This window comes from Ranitomeya variabilis, chromosome 2, assembly GCF_051348905.1.
Source record: "Ranitomeya variabilis isolate aRanVar5 chromosome 2, aRanVar5.hap1, whole genome shotgun sequence".
Classification (NCBI taxonomy): Eukaryota; Metazoa; Chordata; class Amphibia; order Anura; family Dendrobatidae; genus Ranitomeya; species Ranitomeya variabilis.
Window position 1 is genome coordinate 329,401,311 of NC_135233.1, and position 21,829 is coordinate 329,423,139.

At 44.2% G+C, this 21,829-nt stretch overlaps 1 protein-coding gene across 1 annotated transcript in view; it reads right to left on the minus strand.

Moving 5' to 3' along the window:
• Nucleotides 1-19,523: 19,523 nt before the first annotated feature.
• Nucleotides 19,524-21,829, minus strand: part of HTATSF1 (HIV-1 Tat specific factor 1) — a 37,937-nt gene continuing 35,631 nt past the window's right edge. The window contains exon 9 of the mRNA XM_077285284.1: nt 19,524-21,328. Within this exon, the coding sequence (XP_077141399.1) occupies nt 21,038-21,328 (291 nt within the window). The 3' untranslated portion in view covers nt 19,524-21,037. The remainder of the gene's footprint in view (nt 21,329-21,829) is intronic.

Genomic DNA, 21,829 nt, shown 5'->3' on the forward strand with positions numbered 1-21,829 from the left:
CCCTGCTGACCATAAGAGCTTACACTCTACAGGAGAGAGAGGACCCTGCTAACCATAAGAGCTTACACTCTACAGCAGAGGGAGGACCCTACTGACCATAAGAGCTTACACTCTACACGAAAGAGAGGACCCTGCTAACTATAAGAGCTTACACTCTACAGGAGAGAGATAATCTCACTGACCATAAGAGCTTATACTCTACAGGAAAGAGAGGATCCCGCTGACCATAAGTTCTTACACTTTACACTAGAGAGAGTACTCCGCTGACTATAAGAGCTTACAGTCAATAGGACAGAGAGAGAGGACCCCACTGACCATAAGAGCTTATACGCTAAAGGACAGAGAGTACCCCACTGACCATAAGAGTTTACACTTTATATGACTGAGAGGACCACACTGACTACTAGAGCTTACACTCTCTAAGAGAGAGAGGACCCTGCTGACCCCCTCTACTCCTCCTTGATCAGACCTCATCTGGAAAACTGTGTCCAGTTCTGGGCACCACATTTTTTAAAAAATACATCGTAAACTGGAGCAAGCTCAGAGAAGCGCTACCCAGATGGCGAGAAGAATGAAAAGTATGTCCTACAAGGAACGGCGAAAGGAGCTGGGAATGTTTAGCTTGCAAAAAAGGAGACTTAATAGCTGTCTACCAAATCTGAAGGAAGGGTAGAGGCATCATCTTTATTCTCATTTGCACATAGAAACGTGAGAAGCAATGAAAAGAAACTGAAAGGGACAAGCTAGAGATTAGATATTAGAAAAAACTTTTTTGACAGTGAGGGTGATCAATGAGTGTATCAGGCTGCCATGAGAGGAGGTGAGAACTCATTCAATGGAAGTCTTCAAACAGAGACTGGGTAGACATCTGTCTGAGATGGTTTAGTGAATCCTGCATTGAGCAGGGAGTTGGACATGATGACCCTGGAGGTCCCTTCCAGTGCTAATATTCTATGATCCTAAGCGCTTACACTCTACTGGAGAGAAATGACTTTACTGACCATAAGAGCTTACTTTCTATAAGAGAGAGAGAAAGGACCCTGCTGATCACAGGAACTAGCACTCTATAGGAGAGAGATGACCGTACTAAGAGCATATATTCTACAAGATAGAGAAGACTCCTCTGATCGTAAGAGCTTACACTCTATAAGAGCTTGCACTCTATAAAGCTAGCTTCACACTAGCTTTCGGCAGGGCTGTGGACAGCAGCCTTCTTCCTCCGTTAAGCCCCGCCCACTGCCATGCCTCTTCCTTCGGCTCTGCCTACGTCTGCATGCGTCCTGCGTACCCTATCTTTAACATTGGGAACGCAGGCCATGCGGATGTTTGCGGATGTCTCCGCATGCATCTTTTTGAAGCTGCGCCAACTACAACAAAATGCAACATGTTGCGTTCGACGCAGGTCAGCGCAGCATCAAAACGACGCATGCGGAGACATCTGCATACATCCGCATAGCCTGCGTACCCAATGTTAAAGATAGGGTACACAGGACGCATACCAACGTAGGCGGAGCTGAAGGAAGAGGAGTGGCAGTGGGCGGGGCTTAACAGAGGAAGAAGGCTTTCATCTGCAGCCCTGCCGAACGCTAGTGTGAAGCCAGCCTAAGAGAGAGGACCCCGCTTAACCTAAGAGCTGACATCTGCAGGAGAAAGAGGATCCCTCTGGCGATAAGAGCTTACAGTCTACAGGAGAGAGAGGACCCTGCTGACCATAACAGCTTATACTCTACAGGAGTGAGGACCCTGCTGACCACAAGAGCTTACAGTCTACAGGAGAGAGAAGACCCCTCTGACGATAAGAGCTTACACTCTTTATCATAGAGAGGACCATGCTGACCATACAAACTCCTTGCAGAAGTTGTCCTTGGTGGGATTTGAACCCAGGACCACATCGCTGCAAAGCAACAGTGCTAACCACTAGGGTTGAGCAAAACAGATCGGACAAATTCAAAAATCACCGACTTTCGGCAAAGTCGGGTTTCATGAAACCCGACCCGATCCTAGTGTGGGATCGGCCATGAGGTCGGCGATTTTCGCGCCAAAGTCGCATTTCATATGACACGTTCAGCGCCATTTTTCAGCCAATGAAGGAGGACGCAGAGTGTGGGCAGCGTGATGACATAGGTCTCGGTCCCCACCATCTTAGAGAAGGGCATGACAGTGATTGGCTTGCTTTCTGCGGCGTCACAGGGGGTATAAAGGGGCATGCACGCTGACCACCATCTTATTTCTGCCGATCTTAGCATAGGGAGAGGTTGCTGCAGCTTCATCCATCAGAAGAAGGGATATAGTTAGGGAGGGAAGATTAACCTCCAAACCGCTTGTGCTGTAGCGATTTCCACTGTCCAACACCACCTTTTTTTTGCAGGGACAGTAGAGGGTATATTTTTGTGCATCAGCTCTGTAGCTTATTAGGCTCCCTGATAGCTGCATTGCTGTTTGCACGCTGCTGTGCAAACCAACTGCTTTTTTAAAAGCAAAAATCCTGTTGCTCCTTTCTGCACAGTTATCTTGTTTATTTGTCCACACTTTTGTGTGCAGCAGTCCTTTGTATTGCTGCCATACTTGTCCTGAGATCATTGTAGGGAGATTGAAATTGTACTACAGTCCTTGTATTTTTTCATATATCTTCCAGCCACTTTCTGCCACTTACATTGTGTTGTGTTATACACTGGGCCTGAGTTTTGGTGCAGTCTCCCCCCCAAAAAAAGGAGATTCAAATTGTCACAAAGTGGATATACGTCAGTTCTGTTAGTTTGTCGTATATCAGCCAGCCACGTTCTGCCACTTACATTGTGTTGTATTATACACTGGGCCTGAATTTTGGTGCAGTCTCCCCCCAAAAAAGGGAGATTCAAATTGTCACAAAGTGGATATACGTCAGTTCTGTTAGTTTGTCGTATATCAGCCAGCCACTTTCTGCCACTTACATTGTGTTGTGTTATACACTGGGCCTGAGTTTTGGTGCAGTCTCCCCCCAAAAAAGGGAGATTCAAATTGTCACAAAGTGGATATACGTCAGTTCTGTTAGTTTGTCGTATATCAGCCAGCCACTTTCTGCCACTTACATTGTGTTGTGTTATACACTGGGCCTGAGTTTTGGTGCAGTCTCCCCCCAAAAAAGGGAGATTCAAATTGTCACAAAGTGGATATATGTCAGTTCTGTTAGTTTGTCGTATATCAGCCAGCCACGTTCTGCCACTTACATTGTGTTGTGTTATACACTGGGCCTGAGTTTTGGTGCAGTCTCCCCCCCAAAAAAGGAGATTCAAATTGTCACAAAGTGGATATACGTCAGTTCTGTTAGTTTGTCGTATATCAGCCAGCCACGTTCTGCCACTTACATTGTGTTGTGTTATACACTGGGCCTGAGTTTTGGTGCAGTCTCCCCCCAAAAAAGGGAGATTCAAATTGTCACAAAGTGGATATACATCAGTTCTGTTAGTTTGTCGTATATCAGCCAGCCACGTTCTGCCACTTACATTGTGTTGTGTTATACACTGGGCCTGAGTTTTGGTGCAGTCTCCCCCCAAAAAAAGGGTGATTCAAATTGTCAACAAGTTTATATACACCTTCTACCTTGTTTTACAGTACCATATAACGGTTGTTATTTTGGTTAGATTTTCCCAAAAATGAGGAAGTCTGGTGGAAGAGGCCGTGGGCGGTCGTTGCCAGCTAGTACTGATGGTGGTGGTGGTGGTGGTGGAGCATCTGGTGGTAGTGGGAAAAGCAAAATAGCACCTAAGGCTGGAGGTGTTGAGCCAGCGTCATTGTCTGGCTACACAAGGCCTCGAAGGCTCCCTTATGTTGGAGTAGGAAAACTGCTTTTAAAGCCGGAGCAGCAGGAAAAAGTTTTGGCTTTCCTTGCTGACTCAGCCTCTAGCTCTTTCGCCTCCTCTTCAGAAAGTTCAAAATATAAAAGCAGCGAGTCATCAGTGGATGCTCCCGGTCAGGAACAAGACGTTTTCTTGTGTCCTTCACCCAAACCAAAAGTGAAGGATGCGTCAGGTGACACTATAGGTTACTCCATGGAGCTTTTTACACATACCGTGCCTGGGTTAGAAAGGGAAATTGTTAATTGCCCATTACAAGATGAATCGGACATGGAGTGCACTGATGCACAGCCACAGCTAGATTATTATGCTGTTCCATTGACTCAGATCACTACATTGCCCTCGCAGTGTACTCAGCCAGAATCTGACCCTGATGAGACTATGGTGCCCCGTCCCGAACGCTATAGCACCTTACACAGTGACACAGAGGAAGGTGCACATGACATTGAAGAGGGAATGATAGATGACCCAGTTGTTGACCCAGATTGGCAGCCATTGTGGGAAGAGGGTGCCGCTGCCAGTAGCTCAGAAGCAGAGGAGGATGATCCGCAGCAGCCATCTACATCGCAACAGCTGTCATCTGGCAGGCCCGCATCAGGCCAAAAACGTGTGTCAAAAACAAAAACAGTTTTATGACAGCGTGGCCATCCGGTGAAAGTAGAACAGCGTGCAATGCCTGAAAAGGTATTCGATAGTAGGAAGAGTGCAGTGTGGCAATTTTTTAACCAAGATCCGAATGATCAGTCAAAAGTTATCTGTAAGAAATGCTCAAAGACCTTTAGCAGAGGGAAGAATCTTCAAAATTTAAATACAACGTGCATGCGTAGACATTTAACCAGCATGCACTTGCAAGCCTGGACTAACTACCAAACGTCACGTACCATTGGTGCAACTGCTCAGAATGAAGGTAGTCAGCAACGCTACATTGCTTCCCTCACTGTAAGCCCACCGGTTAGGACACCACCAGCAGCAAATGTGGAGGTATCGTCGCAAGGCCAAAGCAGTCAGGGAATCACAAGGTTATTGGTAGGAAACACTGTATGTAGGCCAACATCAAGAATACCATCACCAACCCTCTCTCAATCCGCCATGTCCACCACCACCACCACCGCTAGTTCCACCATATGCAGCTCTCCAGTCCAGCTCACCCTACAAGAGACTCTCGTTAGGAAAAGAAAGTACTCATCCTCTCATCCGCATACACAGGGTTTGAACGCCCACATTGCTATACTAATCTCGTTAGGGATGATGCCCTATCAGATGGTTGAAAGCGAAGCTTTCAAAGACCTGATGGCCTACGCAGTACCACGCTATGACCTACCCAGTCGGCACTTCTTTGTGAGAAAAGCCATCCCAGCCCTCCACCAGCATGTCAAAGACCGCATTGTCCATGCACTGAGGCAATCAGTCAGTGGAAAGGTGCACCTCACAACAGATGCGTGGACCAGTAGGCATGGCCAGGGATGTTACATGTCCATCACGGTGCACTGGGTTAATGTGGTGGATGCAGAGTCCACAGGGGACAGCCATAGTGGGACAGTTCTGCCTAGCCCACGGTCTAGGAAACAGTTGGCAGTAGGCGTTTGCCACCCCTCCTCCTCCTCCAGAAGCAAAAGCTCGTCCACAGAGCGCAGTCGCACGACCACTCCATCCGCAGCTGCCAGTGTTGCACACGAGGTGTCCCATTATCGAACAGCTAGTGGTAAGCGTCAGCAGGCTGTGTTACAAATGAAGTGTTTGGGCGACAACAGACACACCGCGGAAGTACTGGCTGAGTACTTGCAGCAAGAAACTCAGTCATGGCTGGGCAGTGTACATCTTGAGGCAGGCAAGGTAGTCAGTGATAACGGAAGGAATTTTATGGCTGCCATAGCCCTTTCAGAACTGAAACACATACCTTGCCTGGCTCACACCTTGAACCTGGTGGTGCAGTGCTTCCTGAAAAATTATCCGGGGTTACCAGCCCTGCTCCTGAAGGTGCGAAGACTTTGCTCGAACATCCGCCAGTCGCCCGTACACTCCAGCCTTATGCTGAACCATCAGCGATCGCTGAATCTTCCCCAGCACCGCCTAATAATTGACGTTGCAACAAGGTGGAACTCCACACTGCACATGGTTCAGAGGCTGTGCGAACAGAGGCGTGCTGCAATTTATTTATGGGAGGATACACATACACGGGCAGGCAGTTGGATGGCAGACATGGAGTTGTCAGGTGTGCAGTGGTCGAAGCTACAAGACCTCTGTCAAGTCCTTCAGTGTTTTGAGGAATGCACACGGCTGGTAAGTGCAGACGACGCCATCATAAGCATGAGCATCCCACTAATGCGTATGCTGATGCAAAGTTTGACGCACATTAAGGAGCAGGCGTCGCAGCCGAGGAGGAGGGAAGCCTTGATGACATTCAGCCATTGTCTGCTCAGGGAACTGTCCTGGACGAGGTGGCGGATGAAGAGGAGGAGGAGGATGATGGGGATGAATATTTATGGGAGGAGGATGCTTCTCAGGGGGCAATAGAAACTGGTGGTGTTGCAAGGTCAGGTACAGGGTTTTTGCGGGACACAAGTGATGTTGATTTGCAAGAAAGTGCTCCTCAACCCAGCACAAGCAGTGAATTGACACCTGGAACATTGGCCCATATAGCTGAGTATGCCTTGCGTGTCCTAAAAAGGGACCCCCGCATTATCAAAATGATGACCGATGACGATTACTGGTTGGCCTGCCTCCTGGATCCACGATATAAAGGAAAATTACAAAATATCATGCCACATGAGAACCTTGAGCAAATATTGGCTACCAAACAAGCAACTCTTGTAGACCGTTTGGTTCAGGCATTCCCAGCACACAGCGGCGGTGATGGTTCTCACACGAGCCGTAGGTGGCAACATAACAGAGGTGTTAGAGGTGCACAAATCCGAAGTGGCGTTGGACAGAGGGGTTTTCTGATCAGATTGTGGAGTGATTTCGCAATGACTGCTGACACGACAGGTACTGCTGCATCAATTCAAAGTGACAGGAGACAGCATTTGTCCAGTATGGTTACGAACTACTTTTCCTCCCTTATCGATGTTCTCCCTCACAGGTCATTCCCCTTTGATTACTGGGCATCTAAAATAGACACCTGGCCTGAATTGGCAGAATATGCATTACAGGAGCTCGCTTGCCCTGCTGCTAGTGTGCTATCAGAAAGAGTCTTCAGTGCTGCTGGTTCATTACTAACCGAAAAAAGGACACGTCTGGCTACCCGAAATGTTGATGATCTAACCTTCATTAAAATGAACCAATCATGGATTTCAAATTATTTGGCCCCACCTTCCCCTGCTGACTCGTAGCTTGCCTGAAAAATGTCTTGCTTTTGGCCTCCTCTTACTGACTGCTCCAATTCCTCCATTTGCAGCTGCTGAATGTCCACCATAGACCATTTTATACCTCCCTAAATGGGCTGAGTCCCCCCACAGGGCCGTGGTCACCACCTGGCGCAAGCACCCGTGCAAGTGCCGTTTGCCTGGACAGGTGGGTGTGCCCACTCTTGGGCGACGGCACTGGCACAGGGTCCCTCATAGTACAATGAAGTGTCTCTGACGGTGGTGGTGCACAACCAACGTCAGACACAACGTCGTAATATGAGGGGCCCTGTGCCAGTACCGCCGCCAATGAGAGAGTGTTCCCCCCAGCTCGAACAGTGCTCTACCACTTGCAATACTTACCTCTCCCTCCTCCACCACTGTGTAGTCTGGGCTGTTAAATCCTTCAATGGCACTGCCAATACAAATTTGTTGAAATGATAGATGATAGTTAAAATGTACAGGGGCCCTGGCCTCCATTTAGACCAGTTAATACTTTGCGCCTACTACCACTGTCTGCTACTCAGCAGGGGAGCCCACCCCTGTACCTAGCTATGCCACCTGTTTATTTATGAACAATTTTTTGGCAGCCATTTAGCCCACTTTATTATTTGGGCCTACTAACTGTGTCTGCCGCTCATTACAGTTGTCCTCCACTGAACAAAGCAATGCCACCTGTTTAGTCCTGTTACCAATTTTGAACTGCATTTAGCCTACTTTATTATTTGGGCCTACTGTGTCTGCCACTCATTAAAGTTGTCCTCCACTGAACAAAGCAATGCCGCTTGTTTAGTCCTGTTACCAATTTTGAACTGCATTTAGCCCACTTTATTATTTGGGCCTACTAACTGTGTCTGCCACTCCTTACAGCTGTCCTCTGCTGACGAAAGCAATGCCGCCAGTTTAGTCCTGTTACCAATTTTGAACTACATTTAGCCCACTTTATTATTTGGGCCTACTAACTGTGTCTGCCACTCCTTACAGTTGTCCGCTGAACAAAGCAATGCCGCCTGTTTAGTCCTGTTACCAATTTTGAACTGCATTTAGCCTACTTTATTATTTGGGCCTATATCTGTGTTTCCTCCTCATCCTGCCCATTGCCCAGCCACTGCTAGATGAGTCTGCTGGTACATTGACCCAGACCACTACATTCTCCTTGCACTCTACACAGCCAGAATCTGACCCTGCTGAAAGTCAGGTTCCCCTTCCCGCATACTATACCACCTTACAAGGGGACAAAGAGGAAGGTGCCGATGAAAGTGCAGGTTCCTTCATCAGGTGGGGGGGCATACTCGTTGGCGACGTCACTGGCACAGGGCCCCTCATAGTACGCAAAAGTGTCTCTGCCGGTGGGAGGCGCCACCCGCCATCAAACACACCGCCGTACTATGAGGGGCCCTGTGCCAGTGCCAATGCCAACGAGTGGGCCCCCCTGCTTGCTCAGGATCACAGCACTTGCAAAGTTAAAATACTTACCTCTCCCTTCTCCATCGCCGTGACGTATTCCGCGTTTCCTGGGCCCACGAAAATCTTGAGCCAGCCCTACCCCCCCACAACTTTAGCCAAATGACCCCCAGTTTTCAATGCCTAACTATTATTATAAAGTAAATTAATATTGACAAGCTTCAGTAATAAGAATTGATGTTTTTGGCATTAAAATGGGCACTGTAGCTGTTTTCCTGTCCTCCACTCACTGCCGACTTTGATTCCCCATTGACTTGCATTGGGTTTCGTGTTTCAGTCGGCCCCCGACTTTTCGCAATAATCGGCCGATTTCACCCGACCCGACTTTTGACAAGGTCGGGTTTCGCAAAACCCGACTCGATCCGAAAAAAAGTAAAAGTTGCTCAACTCTACTAACCACTGAGCCTCCATGCTGCCACTTATACACTGTGAAGTGCAGCTCTAGGGCACAAACAGCTGTTCTAAAAGATGATTTTCCACTGAATACAAATGCTGATTATAATGTAGATTCTATGAAATCAATAAATATTACAGGTCACTGCATTATTTACCCATCGTTCTGGGTCACGCTATACAACCCATGATTTAACACATTTACAGCACAAGGCTTGTCATTTTCATTTAGTTTGTCAGAGATAGTCACAGGATGAGGCTGGATAATAATCAGTGGGGGTCAGTGAGGTGTGGTGGGCATTGGTCTGTGAGAAATTAGACCTATATATCTTTCATGCAGGGTCAAACACTGATTTAAAAAAATGAATATAAATATGAAAGTGTCATAAAGCGCACCCATTACCTGTATGGTCCCTGCTTTCAATTCTGAACCCATGAAATATGTTGTTTATTTATTCTTTATTAATTTTCTTGCATAAAAAAATGAAATTAACATTTCACCCTCCTTCCTGCCATGGTAAAAAATAACTATCTATGTTATCGGATGGGATGTCATTTTAATGTTCCTCCATCTTTTCCCCCATGAATTGGGTCATCTTATTATCAAAACTCCCTAAAGTTTTAGTCAACTTAGTAAACAACTAACTCCAATGTTCTCACTTACCCAAATTTTCCTCTTATCCCTCAGGACTTTTTAGCACGAAATACTTATTTAAATAATTGAAAAAGGAGTTCGCATATTTTTTCTTTAAACCTTCGGAACCCCAGTGTTTTTTATTGGGAAATGCTAAATCGATTTCCCACTGTTCCACAAATAAAAATCCTTTACATTTTCTTTTATTACTGCTAATTTCAATACGTCTACCAGAAAATGCTGATTAATCCAAGCCCATCTTTCTTTTTAGAACATCAAAGTCAAATAACTCAGCCTAATTACATATTTGTGATACACTTTGTTATACCCCTTCTTAATCCAAAAACTTTTCAATTTTTCCCTTTAATAAATCTGCTTCTTTTACAATCCACCTACCTAATTTTTCCTTTTTTTTTTTGGAATATGTATTTTACCACATATTGCCATACTTATTGCCAATATAATGACCCCTGACAGGACCCATTCAATTTTCTGTAGATTTTTGCTGCTAATTATGCAAATTTCAAATTAGAGTTAGCCAAGTTGAGGGGACAATTTTCACACAAAACCTGTAGAAAAACATGGTGTTACTGCCCTCTTCCTCTGCAAAAAGTCAAAACTGTTTTGGTGCACATGCCAGGAAGTACACCTATTCTAATGCTCTGTTGCCATCCATTCTTTTTGAGTGGGAATGGCTCCTCTTTCATCAGGATTCTGCCTGTACTATAGGTGTTGTAACATTCCTCTCCTTCACTCCCCTGCATGCATGTGCAAGAATGAATATTGAAAACCGGCTTCTTTCTGATCCTTTTATACAGTTCACAGGGGTATTCTTATTAAGTTGCTTTAATTAGCATGAACATTAGCAAGTATGCATCTGACTTGCTTTTTATATCTGCTGTCATTATCCTGCAATGGTAGCTTTTGTCTTTCACAGTGTACAGCTGGTTTCCATGAAGCTTGACCTTGAGTACCTGCCCAGATCCTGGCCAAGTGTGTCTAGTAAATACATTCTCCCAGAAAGGGGGTTAACATGTAACATAACACTCAACTCACTCCAGCCCATTGATTTCTATACAGCAGTTATCTGCTCATCTCTCCCTCCCTCTCGGCTCCTGAGAAACTGTTCTTATCAACCCTGAAGAATCAAAAACCCCAGCATTCTGCATTATGGCTTTCCTGTTCCAAGCTGTGCACTTGTTCAAATGCCCAGCTATTTCTATGTGTAGACTCAGAACAAACCAATAATAGCTGAATGTGTTACAGCAGACATGCAGGCTTGGGCTCCATACTGGTTTATATGGCTCTTACCTTCTGGTTCTACCAAGGATAAGTCCAGTGCATACAGGATCAGGACTCATCTCTATATTGCTGTATTTCCCTTCACGGTAGGAGATCCCTTAAGGGGAACCTGTCATGTCCTTAAATTATATTATCCTGCAGATATAGGGATAATCTGCAAGTTAATAGTGTTACAATGTTGACTACCACTTTACTGAAAGCCAGGCTGCTGGGAGAAAATTAACTTTATTCCTCCCAGGAGCCGTCGGCTTTCAGTCAGAGAGGTGAATACGGAGAGGCTACAGCCACCGTTCATAACACAGTGAGCGACAGCTGTAATCCCTCCCTGGCACCTTGATTAACAGCTCTCTCTGCAGCGCATCTATGCAGTGCGAGCTGTCAATGTGCCGGGACGTGCTTACATCTGTTCTGGACACAAATCCATGACTGAAAGCCAGCAGCTCCAGGGAAGAATAAAGTTAATTTTCTCCCGTGCTTTCGGTAAGGCCGGTTTCACAAGTCAGTGCCTCCAGTACATGTAGTGACAGCTTTCTCACGTACCGGAGACACTGACACACGTAGACCTATTCAAATGAATGGGTCTATGCAGATGTCAGCGTGTTTTGACAGACTGTGTGTCCGTGTGCAAAACACGCAGACATGTCCATTTTTACCAGGACACACAGTCCGCCAAACGTCCTGCACACATGCACATGGAGAACAGTGTACACTGTCATCCATGCGCACGGATGGCCATGGGGGAAGCAGCGCTACTGTAAGCCGCTGTTCCCCTGAGTGTGGTGCTGAACCTGGCTTTCATCCATTGTTCCCTGCTCTGCCAGTGAGCAGCGCAAGCAGGGGACAATGAATGAAAGAAAAAAACGACGTGCGGTCCCCCCTATATTTTACAACCAACCCAGCAAAACTCACAGGTGGGGGCTGCTATTCTCAGGCTGGTAAGGGGCCATGGATATGGGCCCCCCAGCCTAAAAAAAGCAGCCCGCAGCTGCCCAGAAAAGGTGCATCTCTTAGATGCACCAATTCTGGAGCTTTGCCCAGTTCTTTTCAATTGCCCTGTAGCGGTGGCAAGTGGGGTAATGAGGGGTTAATGTCACCTTCCTATTGTAGGACAGAGCAGGGGACAATGGATGAAAGCCAGGTTCAGCACCACACGCAGAGGAATAACGCTTACTGTAGCACTGCTTCCCGGTGGCCGTCCGTGTGGTCCTGATGCGGCACACGGGCAGCTGACAGTTGCCACATGTGTGCCACATGGATGTATCACACGGACATGGATATCTCCGGTACCATGTTAACCAGTACCGGAAATATCAGGACGTGTGAAACCGGCCTAAGACAGCATTATAACGCTATTAACCTGCAGATTAAATCCATATCTGCAAGTTAATAGCATTTTGGGACACGACAGGTTCCCTTATTAGTATTACTGGGCTTAAACAAGAAAATTTAGATGGACAACCAAGGTTCAAATTCAAGAAAAAACAAAACAAGAAACCTAAGGTTTCTTGTTTTGTTTTTTTCCTTATTACTGGGCTTACAAAGATTACAATGTATTTGACGTTCATTTTGCAGAACTCATTTTACACCCTTTGAAAAATCTCATTGTCAATGCTGTGCATTCAACGGGGTTTTTAGCTGGTCTCCGCACAGTTTTGATATTTGCACTCTATAGTGTCAAGTGTTTAGGTAGAACCAGTTTACTGAAGAATGCAAGTGTATTATAAGAGGGTTCGCCCTTAGCGAATTGTACCTAGCAGGGGTGTACATATGCACGTCAATAATGAGGCTTCTGATCACATGCCACATGGACTTTCTATTTACTGGAATGTTCTTTGGCGTGATGCCGCAATTGTTTATTGTTTTTTATTTTTAATCAAACCTTTGTATCAGTACACACAGCTAGACATTCATTGTCCTATAACCATAACTTCTCAGCTATTCTATGGGAGGCTCTTACCAATGACAAGAACATTGTCACAAACCTTTCCCTTCGTTGAAATGGAGCGTTTGGTGCATGCGCACTGCCACCTCGTTTAGGGTTTATGGGACTGACAAAGGTAGCCAAGCGTCACCTCAGCGATCTACATCAGCCCCATAGACTAGCAAGGAAATGGCAGAGCACTTAATCACCATTCTGTTCAAAAGGGAAACACGAGACCCTCATTATCCTAATGGGTGGGGGTCCCCCAACAGTGATCAGCAACTAAGTTGTGATTGAATTAAATACAACTCTTAGGGCTTGTTCACACTTAGTGTTATGGGTGCATTTTTTCGGAGCAAAATAAAAACAGCAATTTATAGTAGCAAAATAACTGAGATGTCATTCACGCAGTGCATTTTTTTCCTTGCGCTATATGAGCTGCTGTGTCTGTTTTAAAAACCCCAGTATGTCTGTTCTTTTGGCACTTTTTGGCCATTTAAATAAATGCATCAAAAACGTGCATAATGTATGCAGTGTTTTACCTGCCAACACTCTGTATTTTTAGTGAAGTAAAAAAATGTTAAAAAAAGCACTGTGTGAACACAACATAGAGGGTTTATGACCATTGAAGTGCTGTCTGCACAGAACCTGCATGGCCGTGATCAAAGCCTGTGTAACTTGTCTTATACCGGCCCTGACAAACTCCCTGTGTACGGAAATAATCTCCCTTAGGTTACGTTCACACGCTCAGTATTTGGTCAGTATTTTACATCAGTATCTGTAAGCCAAAACTAGGAGTGGGTGATAAATGCAGAAGTCAGGAAACTGGAAACAAATGGGTTAAAACTGCACTGAAGAGAAGGAATATAAACCAGCTCACACCTGATGCATAAGCTGAGTTTCGGGAGCACGGACCCGCTGTGTCCAGGCATGTAGAATCCAAGAGAAGAAAATGTCCAGCTTCACCGAATCCGTGAAAAAAAGTTTTCTTTATTCACAAACTTAAACATGGAGGATACAAACTTCAGCACGAACCATATGGGTAAGAATCTCAACGCGTTTCTGGAGACTAAGCTCCCTCAATCATGACCAAAACTGCACTACCGTCAAAGGATCATGAGAAGACAGGTGACCACCGTGGTTTGTCCTGATGAAGAAGTTGAAAACGTTGAAACGCGTTGACTAATAAACTGCATACTTTTGGATTCTGGTCTTCTCATCATCCTTCAACGGCAGAGCAGTATTATCCCATTTGTTTCCAATTTCCTTGATTTCTCCTCGGGGGTCTGCAGCAGCCTAAGCCTTCTCAGTGATTGTGTCCACACAACCCAACCAGGTGAGCACGATTATCATGTCTATCCTAATTTTTACTCAGATAAGACCCTATGGGCTTTCTGCCTTTTCCATTTTTTGTTGTACCAAAAACACAGAAGTAGTGACGTGTTTCTATGATACTTTTCCTCTGATTATTCCACTCCTGGTTTTGCCTGACAAATACTGATGTTAAATACTGACCAAATACTAAACGTGTGAATGTGGCCTTAAAACAAATGCATTCAATGGAGTGTACCGATGTTCAGAATCTGTCAGAAAAAAACCTTCTTATAAATCTTGAGTCATACAGGAAGTACAGTAAGGGCCACATAAACCACAATAAATATGCAAGAGCCCAAAGGGTGAATTGGCACAAGCTCAGTGTGCTGTACAAATTACAAAAAAAAAATACTAAAACAATGCTCATCTACAATAAATTTCTGTGTTTATGCAAGAGAAGCAGCTGAATAATTTGTGTGGCTAAAAACTGCATTGCAAAGTCACTGCAATTCACAGTAAATGTATTATTTAGTTAAAGAGGACCTGTCACATGCTCAAAAAATCATGTTAAGTACCTTGTTAAAATCCCTGAGAGCCCCTCACTCTACCACTTTTTTCCATTTTGATTTCTGTTGATCCATTGCAGAGATATTCATATTCATTGCTTTTAGAGCGCAGTATGTGAAATCTCTGCTTGCAGACCAGGTGGCTTCAAAGCCTTCTTCTGACTGCTTCACCCTTTTCAGACACTGCCAGTCACAGCTGATCTAGCAGACTCAGACACTGCTGAGCCATGATTGGCAGCATCTGGCAGGGAGGAGTAAAAGTACACGCCGCCAGAGAAGACTCTGAAGAAACGCCAAGTAGAACTAGAAGCAGAGATTTCACATACTTCGCTCCGAAAGCAACAAATGTGAATATCTCTGCATTGGAGCGACTCAGGGCAAAATGGAAAAAAGCAGCAGAATCAGGGTTGCTCAGGGATTTTACAAGGTCTTTAATTAGCTCTGCATGCTGAGATTTTTCTTTCTAAAAAAAACCTAACACCAAATGGAAATTAGACTGACGCCATAATAATCAAAGTGTTTCCTCCACTTCCATTTCCATCAGCTAGCATACAGCTCCGTTTAGGGCATGAATGCTCTGTTTTAAGAACAGAACATACAGTTGGAGCTCTCAAATGGACACGTAAACTTACTATGAGCTACATGAGAAAAAGACGACAATCTTGTTTTTCCTGTACTATTTATAGTGGGTATTTTTTTTTAAAGAATCTTTGCAGATTCCACTTTTACAAATTGCCTGAAAAATGATCATTTGCTGATTAGCAAAAAAAAAATAATAATAATAAACCAATAGATAAAAACAAGCAAATTAAATGTCAGTTTATTTTGCTCTGCTTTGCAAACCTCAGGACAAACACGGCTTCCCTCTCAACCAAATGAAAACAAAGTGGTTCAATTGTTTGGATACAAGATCCTTTCCCAAAAAGTGGAAGTGCGATTGTGAGGTTAGAGGTAGTCACAGTATAAAACATTCACATACGTATAAGTGTGCGCATTAAAAAATTTTTTCGTATCACTGATGCACTACATGGACAAAAGTATTGAAGAACACATTTGTTAATTGTTGAATTTAGGATTTTACATTCAGTCTCATTGAAAGAATGGGTCGTTCGAAAGAGCTCACTTTTAAGGAAGGTCTTTTCCAGGCAGATTCCACCAGGGACCCGCCTGAAAAAGCACTAAAAAAGAAAAAATTAACGATGCATAGTAACGACTTGATGTGCACATGCTCTGTCTTTTGTCACTTCTTACATCCTTTAACCGCTTAAGGCTTTAAAAACCATAAAAAGGCTAAAGGAAGGGTTGGATCCATTCTTCTGGTGGCTTCTTCTTGGAAGACGACACTTTTATTTATGAAATTAAAAAACAAAAAACTTCTGAGGCGAAACCTCGGCAAAACATGCCCACAGAGATACCATAAAAGATACTTTAAGGAAAACACGACAGGAGTTTTATTGAAGCATCTTCTGTTTCAAAATGGTGAGGGTACACTAGTGTGTAAAAAGCACTGTGTGCACATACCGATAGCAGCGCGGTCCTGTAATAGGAGGTCACCGGTGTAACAAATCAGCTCAGTAAATTCCTTCTATCCTAAATATTCCATGTTCACCTGTGAGTAGTATTGAAAAGTGTAAGCTTTTAAGAACTACAGTAACTTGGCCACGGAGTGAGAGGCCACGTAAAGGTACACAGCAGGCTCATCCAGTGCTGAGGCACATAGTGCATAAAAATATTGTAGTTACCAACCTCCTCTGACATTAAAAGGGTTGTCCTACAGTAAAATAGATTTTGTTTAAGGCAGGGATTGTTTGAGAATAAACAGAGTTATACTCACCTTTTGGGGACATAATGGATCCAGCGCAGACCGTTCAGGAGATCTGCGGAGGCGTCAGAAGTAGTGATGAGCGAGTATACTCGTTGCTCGGGTTTTCCCGAGCACGCTCAGGTGGTCTCAGAGTATTTCTTAGTGTTCGGAGATTGTTTTCATCCCTGCAGCAGAATGATTTACAGCTACTAGACAGCTTGATTACATGTGGGGATTCCCTAGCAACCAGGCAACCCCCACATGTACTCAGGCTGGCTAGTAACTGTAAATTATTCAGCTGCTGCGATGAAAACAAACTCGCCAAACACTTACAAATACTCGGGACACCACCCGAGCAACGAGTACACTCGTTTATCACTAGTCAGAATAAATGTCTGCTCCGTATTGGAAGACAGAGCGCAGCTGAAGGGTCAGGTGACTAGAATAGTCAATTGACTGCTGCAGTTAATCACAGGCTGCAGCGGTGCTGTGATTTTTGATATTTTCTTCTAGTCTCTAGGTTTGACTACATTGTGCCAACTTTAATATTTGTTTAAAGCACCACTCCAGCGTTTTGTTTTGTTTTCACTGCTGGAGTGGTGCCTTAATCGTAAGTCCCATGTTCCCGCTCATGTACTCATCCTCAGACATCTTCACCAATTTTTGTGGCCGCCCAGGTCCTGCGGCGCCATCTTCAGACTGGCCAGAAGTTAGAAGCTACGTCACAAGCTCTCAAAGCAAATCTATGAGAGCCAGAATGAGGCTCTCATAGACTTATGTTAATTAGTGACGTCAGGCATGATCAGCAAACACTGAAGCAGCTGGCAGGTCACAAACTGCAGGACACGGACCGGAGCGGCGGTGAAAACAGATGAAAATATCAGAAGGTGAGCAAGACGGATCAGAAAGACCTGGATTTTAAGCACCACTGCAGTGGTGAAATAAAAAACACAGCTGAAGTGGGTGCTTTAAAAAAAGGATAATCCTATAGGCTTGTTTTTCAAGGGTCGGCCTCCGCCCTTTATTTCCAGTGAAGGGAAATCTTAATGCTTCAAGAAATTTTAGACAAATATATACGCAGAAACAATTTGGGGAAGACTCTTCTGTTCCAGCATGACTGTACCCCAGTGCACAATGCAAGGTCCATAAAGGCATGACTGGGGGAATTTGATGTGGAAGAACATGGCTGCTTCACAATCTCACTGAACACTTTTTGGTTAGACTAGAACACAGGTTGTGAGCTCTGCCAACACCAGTGCCAAATGCTCTTCGGGATGAGTGGGGAAACATTCCCACAGACTCCTCCAATATTTTGTAGAAAGCCTTCCCAGAAGAATGGAGGCTGATATAGCTGCAAAGGGACAACCCATATTTATCCCTATGGATGTAAAGTGGGCTGTGATAAAGGCTCCTGTAGATGCACTGGGTAGGTGTCCCAATACAACTGTCCATATGGTATTTATTTCTTACGTACACTGGAGACAGCCTTTCCGAGGACCTCATCAATATCCAAGAGAAGCTCTCCAGTTTACCCTGTGCGTCATAGTGCACTGACAGCTATTGCATCCTGATCCGATACACATTTGCATGAGGCTATATCTGTAATAAATATACAGAGAGCTTACCTTATCGGGGTGCTCTACTTTTAAATGTGTGCTTGACAAGTTATAAGGTAACAATCTAGGACCTCCACCATTACAGTAAGGAACTCAAATGCAGAAGAAATTGTCTGCAGATTTTCCCTCCAGATTTGAAAAATTCTGCAATGTGGATTTTAAATCAGCAGTCTGTCAATTTATGCAGCAGATTTCATTCTGTCATTCATCAACATCCGTGGCAAATATATTAAGGGATTTCTGTGCGGATTTGCAACAGATCCACAGCACAAAATCTGTGAAATTTGTACATATGAAGATACCCTTCAGGTTCCTCATGCGCAGAAGATTGAACAATGGCCGATCCTGCCCACTGCAGGACTGGACGACTATCAAAAATGTATGGGAGGGTGTCCCGATTCTCCTCTGTTGGGGGGGTGGGGGGTAATGGAGTCAACATGCCCAGATCTTCGTACTCACAGGAGAGAAGACACCTTTATAGGAGTCTGGTAGAAACTTGCTCTTAGTTCCCTATGAGAATATGCACATCTTGCAGAACCAACTATGTATGTGTATGGTATGGTCACAAAAAAAGAGCAATCAAATGAGCAAGAATTTAAGGTATATAGTAGAGATGGTGCAAATTGATGGGTGGCCATCACTCTGCTGAAGCCGAACAGGAGCTCTGGGAACTGCCTTTTTCCCGCCAGCATCTCCAGCTCTTCTTTTGATAAGACAACCTGACACAATGTCGTCATTGCAATGTGATGTCATCATTGCACTGTGATGTCATCATTGCGCTATGATGTCATCATTGCTCTATGATGTCACACCAGGCTGGCTAATTAAAAGAAGAGCTGTGGATACTGGAGGGTATAAAGATAGCTCTCAGGGCTCCAGATTACAGATGTAGACATTGCACCGGGTCCTGCGAATCTATGCACACCATCTCTTGTATATAGCCATCCTTATGTGCCCGAAATCTTAAAATTGACCTACAGCTGCAGTGCAAAGAAATAGATTGATTTCTATGAGATCTTTTAAATCGGAGCCATCACTCAATAGTTAAGATAAGCAGTAGAACCAAGAGTCTACATTCAGTCAAGGCCTTAAATCCATCACACTGTACCACTGAAAACAATGGTTTTTCTAAAGTAGCTCAATGCTTGAAATTCCAATCCGTGAAAATATACGGTCAGGGCCGACAAACAGCTTATATATTACTAAACACCTTAACTCCTCAATCGTGATGCTTAAGCATTCCCTAGCAAGGTTATATTTTAATACATCATCTCTCCCTGTACAAATGCTCTTTACTTTGTTCCCATCTCTTTTTTTTTTTTTTTTGTTTAATACTAGCAAATCAAAATAATTCAGGAAATAAAAAGCCTACACATTTATTTTTATAAATTTAGGTTTATAAATCAGCTTAAATAATAATCACACAAACAAAATGGCTTTATTAACTTCAGAGGGACTCTGCATCCCCACCCCAGGACCCTACTAACTGCAAAGTTATACTAAACAGGTTCATCCAGTTTTGGGGCTGCTGGCAAATTCTCACACTTCTCACTAGAGCTACCTAAATTTGCTGCAAGGTCTTCAGATCATGTTCTGCTTTAGGAATTCTTAAAAAAAAAAAAAAGAAGACCTGTGACCAAGGAAGCATTTATTTTAATCAAGTCAACTGAAGTAACTTCCTCTTCACAACTCAAAGAAGGATAAATATGTATGTGTGGCAGAGGTAATGGGGCAAACGTATCGATATATCGACGGCACACTGAAAAGCGTGGCAATTATTACCAGACAGATACCATGGATTCTATGACACACAAGTTACGTAAAAGTCAATGCGGAGATTTTACAATTTCACCACCCAAAGTAGCAATTTTCATCCAAATATACTTTTCCTGAACTAAAGATTTCTGCAAAATCCTAAGAATGAATGTCATCCAAACATGAAAACATTTAACGCAAGAACTATAAAAAGCATTTACCCCTAAAATACAAGTTTACCAGCGATTAACAAACCTATGGGTTTTCCTTGGGTAAGATTTCATAAATCCTGTGTTATCTGTTTCTGAGAAAAATAACATAGAAAAAAAAAAAGTGGCCGTTTTTGGTTGTAGCTGTTCCAAAATACAGGAGGAAAAAAAAAGTTGCTGTATTCTAAAGAAGAGCAAAGAGATTCACAGGACCTGTGTCCAATGGCCACGTCAGATGTCCGTGACCGACGTACCAGAGCCCTGCCAACCTCCTACGTGCCTTCTCGGATTAGTGAGCCCCCGCAACGTCATGACTTTGTGCGGGGTCTATTAATCACAAGGGATGCCGGGGAGGCCAATGAATCGGCCCCAATGACTTTTATATGGTGGTGACTGCTTGTGTACTGGATCTAAGCTTCATCTATTTTCTATCCGTGTGTCCATCAGTGTGGCATCAGTTTATCTGTTGTGCAAAAAGAAAAGGTCAGTCCCTCTGATTTGCATGAGTGAGTTTGATCCATGGCATACCTCCGCAGGTTTTGTTTTTTTGGGAGACACTTGTTCCGCGTACAAAATCATGGCCATATGAACAGACATCATAGGAAAACCATTGGAAAACCCTTTTAGGGTATGTGCACATGGAGTCTTTGTTACATTTTTGGAGTAGAAACTCTCCAAATCTTCCTAAAAAATTGGATGTTTCCGCTCAGTTTGTGCTACAAAATCTTAGTAAAAAGACTCAGTGTGCACACGCCCTAATACAAGTATGGGCAGAAAAGAAAACCATGTAGTAATTAAGCCAAAGGAATCAAACAGATATTACGGCATGTACTACACCGATATCGCCCTAAAAGTAACACATAAGAAGCTAAAAAACAAGCAGCTCTACGATCGTCCTTCCTCGTCCTCATCATCCCCAATGCTGCTATCTGTGGAGGCAGCGTCGTTATCCGCAGCATTATCCGCTGTTTTGGGGTCTTGACTTCCCTGCTGCTGGACGCTGTCTGTATCGGGTGCAGCTTCTGTTCCGTTCGCTTTGTTTTCAGACTGTCCATTATTTACGGAGGGTGTGGATTTCTCATCATTCGCAACCTCAGAAGGTTTTTGCTGGTCGGCCTGCAAGAAGGTCTCCCAGCCCTTGAGCCGCTCTTCTCTTTCTCGAGACGTCTCCTCAATCTGTTTGTTGCAAAAAGAATTTGTTAATACTCAAAAGGCCTATGATAACGTAAAATAAGAAGTTGGTGCAGACGCTGTAGGCCGAACAATGCGTCGGCCAATCGTTGGACCGACAGCCATCTCACCAATACAATGAAGCCCTTGCTCGGCCAAGTTCTCCAGTGTTCTCTATCTGAAAGCCACCGACAGACATTTACAGGAGAACAAAGCGATCAGCAGTCCGAAATGAGACAAGATCTTCTCAGTAAATCAATTTACCAGGCCACCATACACATTAGAGAGTCGTCCAACCCCGTCGATATCGGCCTTCAATAATATTTTGTGTATGGAGAGATTTAAGGTGCCATCACACACACACACACACACACACACACACACACACACACACAGATCTTGCCAATTTCTAACCAACCAGACCAATATCCACTGATGGACAAAATAACTCATCCTTTGCCCTTTTATGCGGCATTTTATAATGCTTGAGGGGCAACAAGTCCTAAA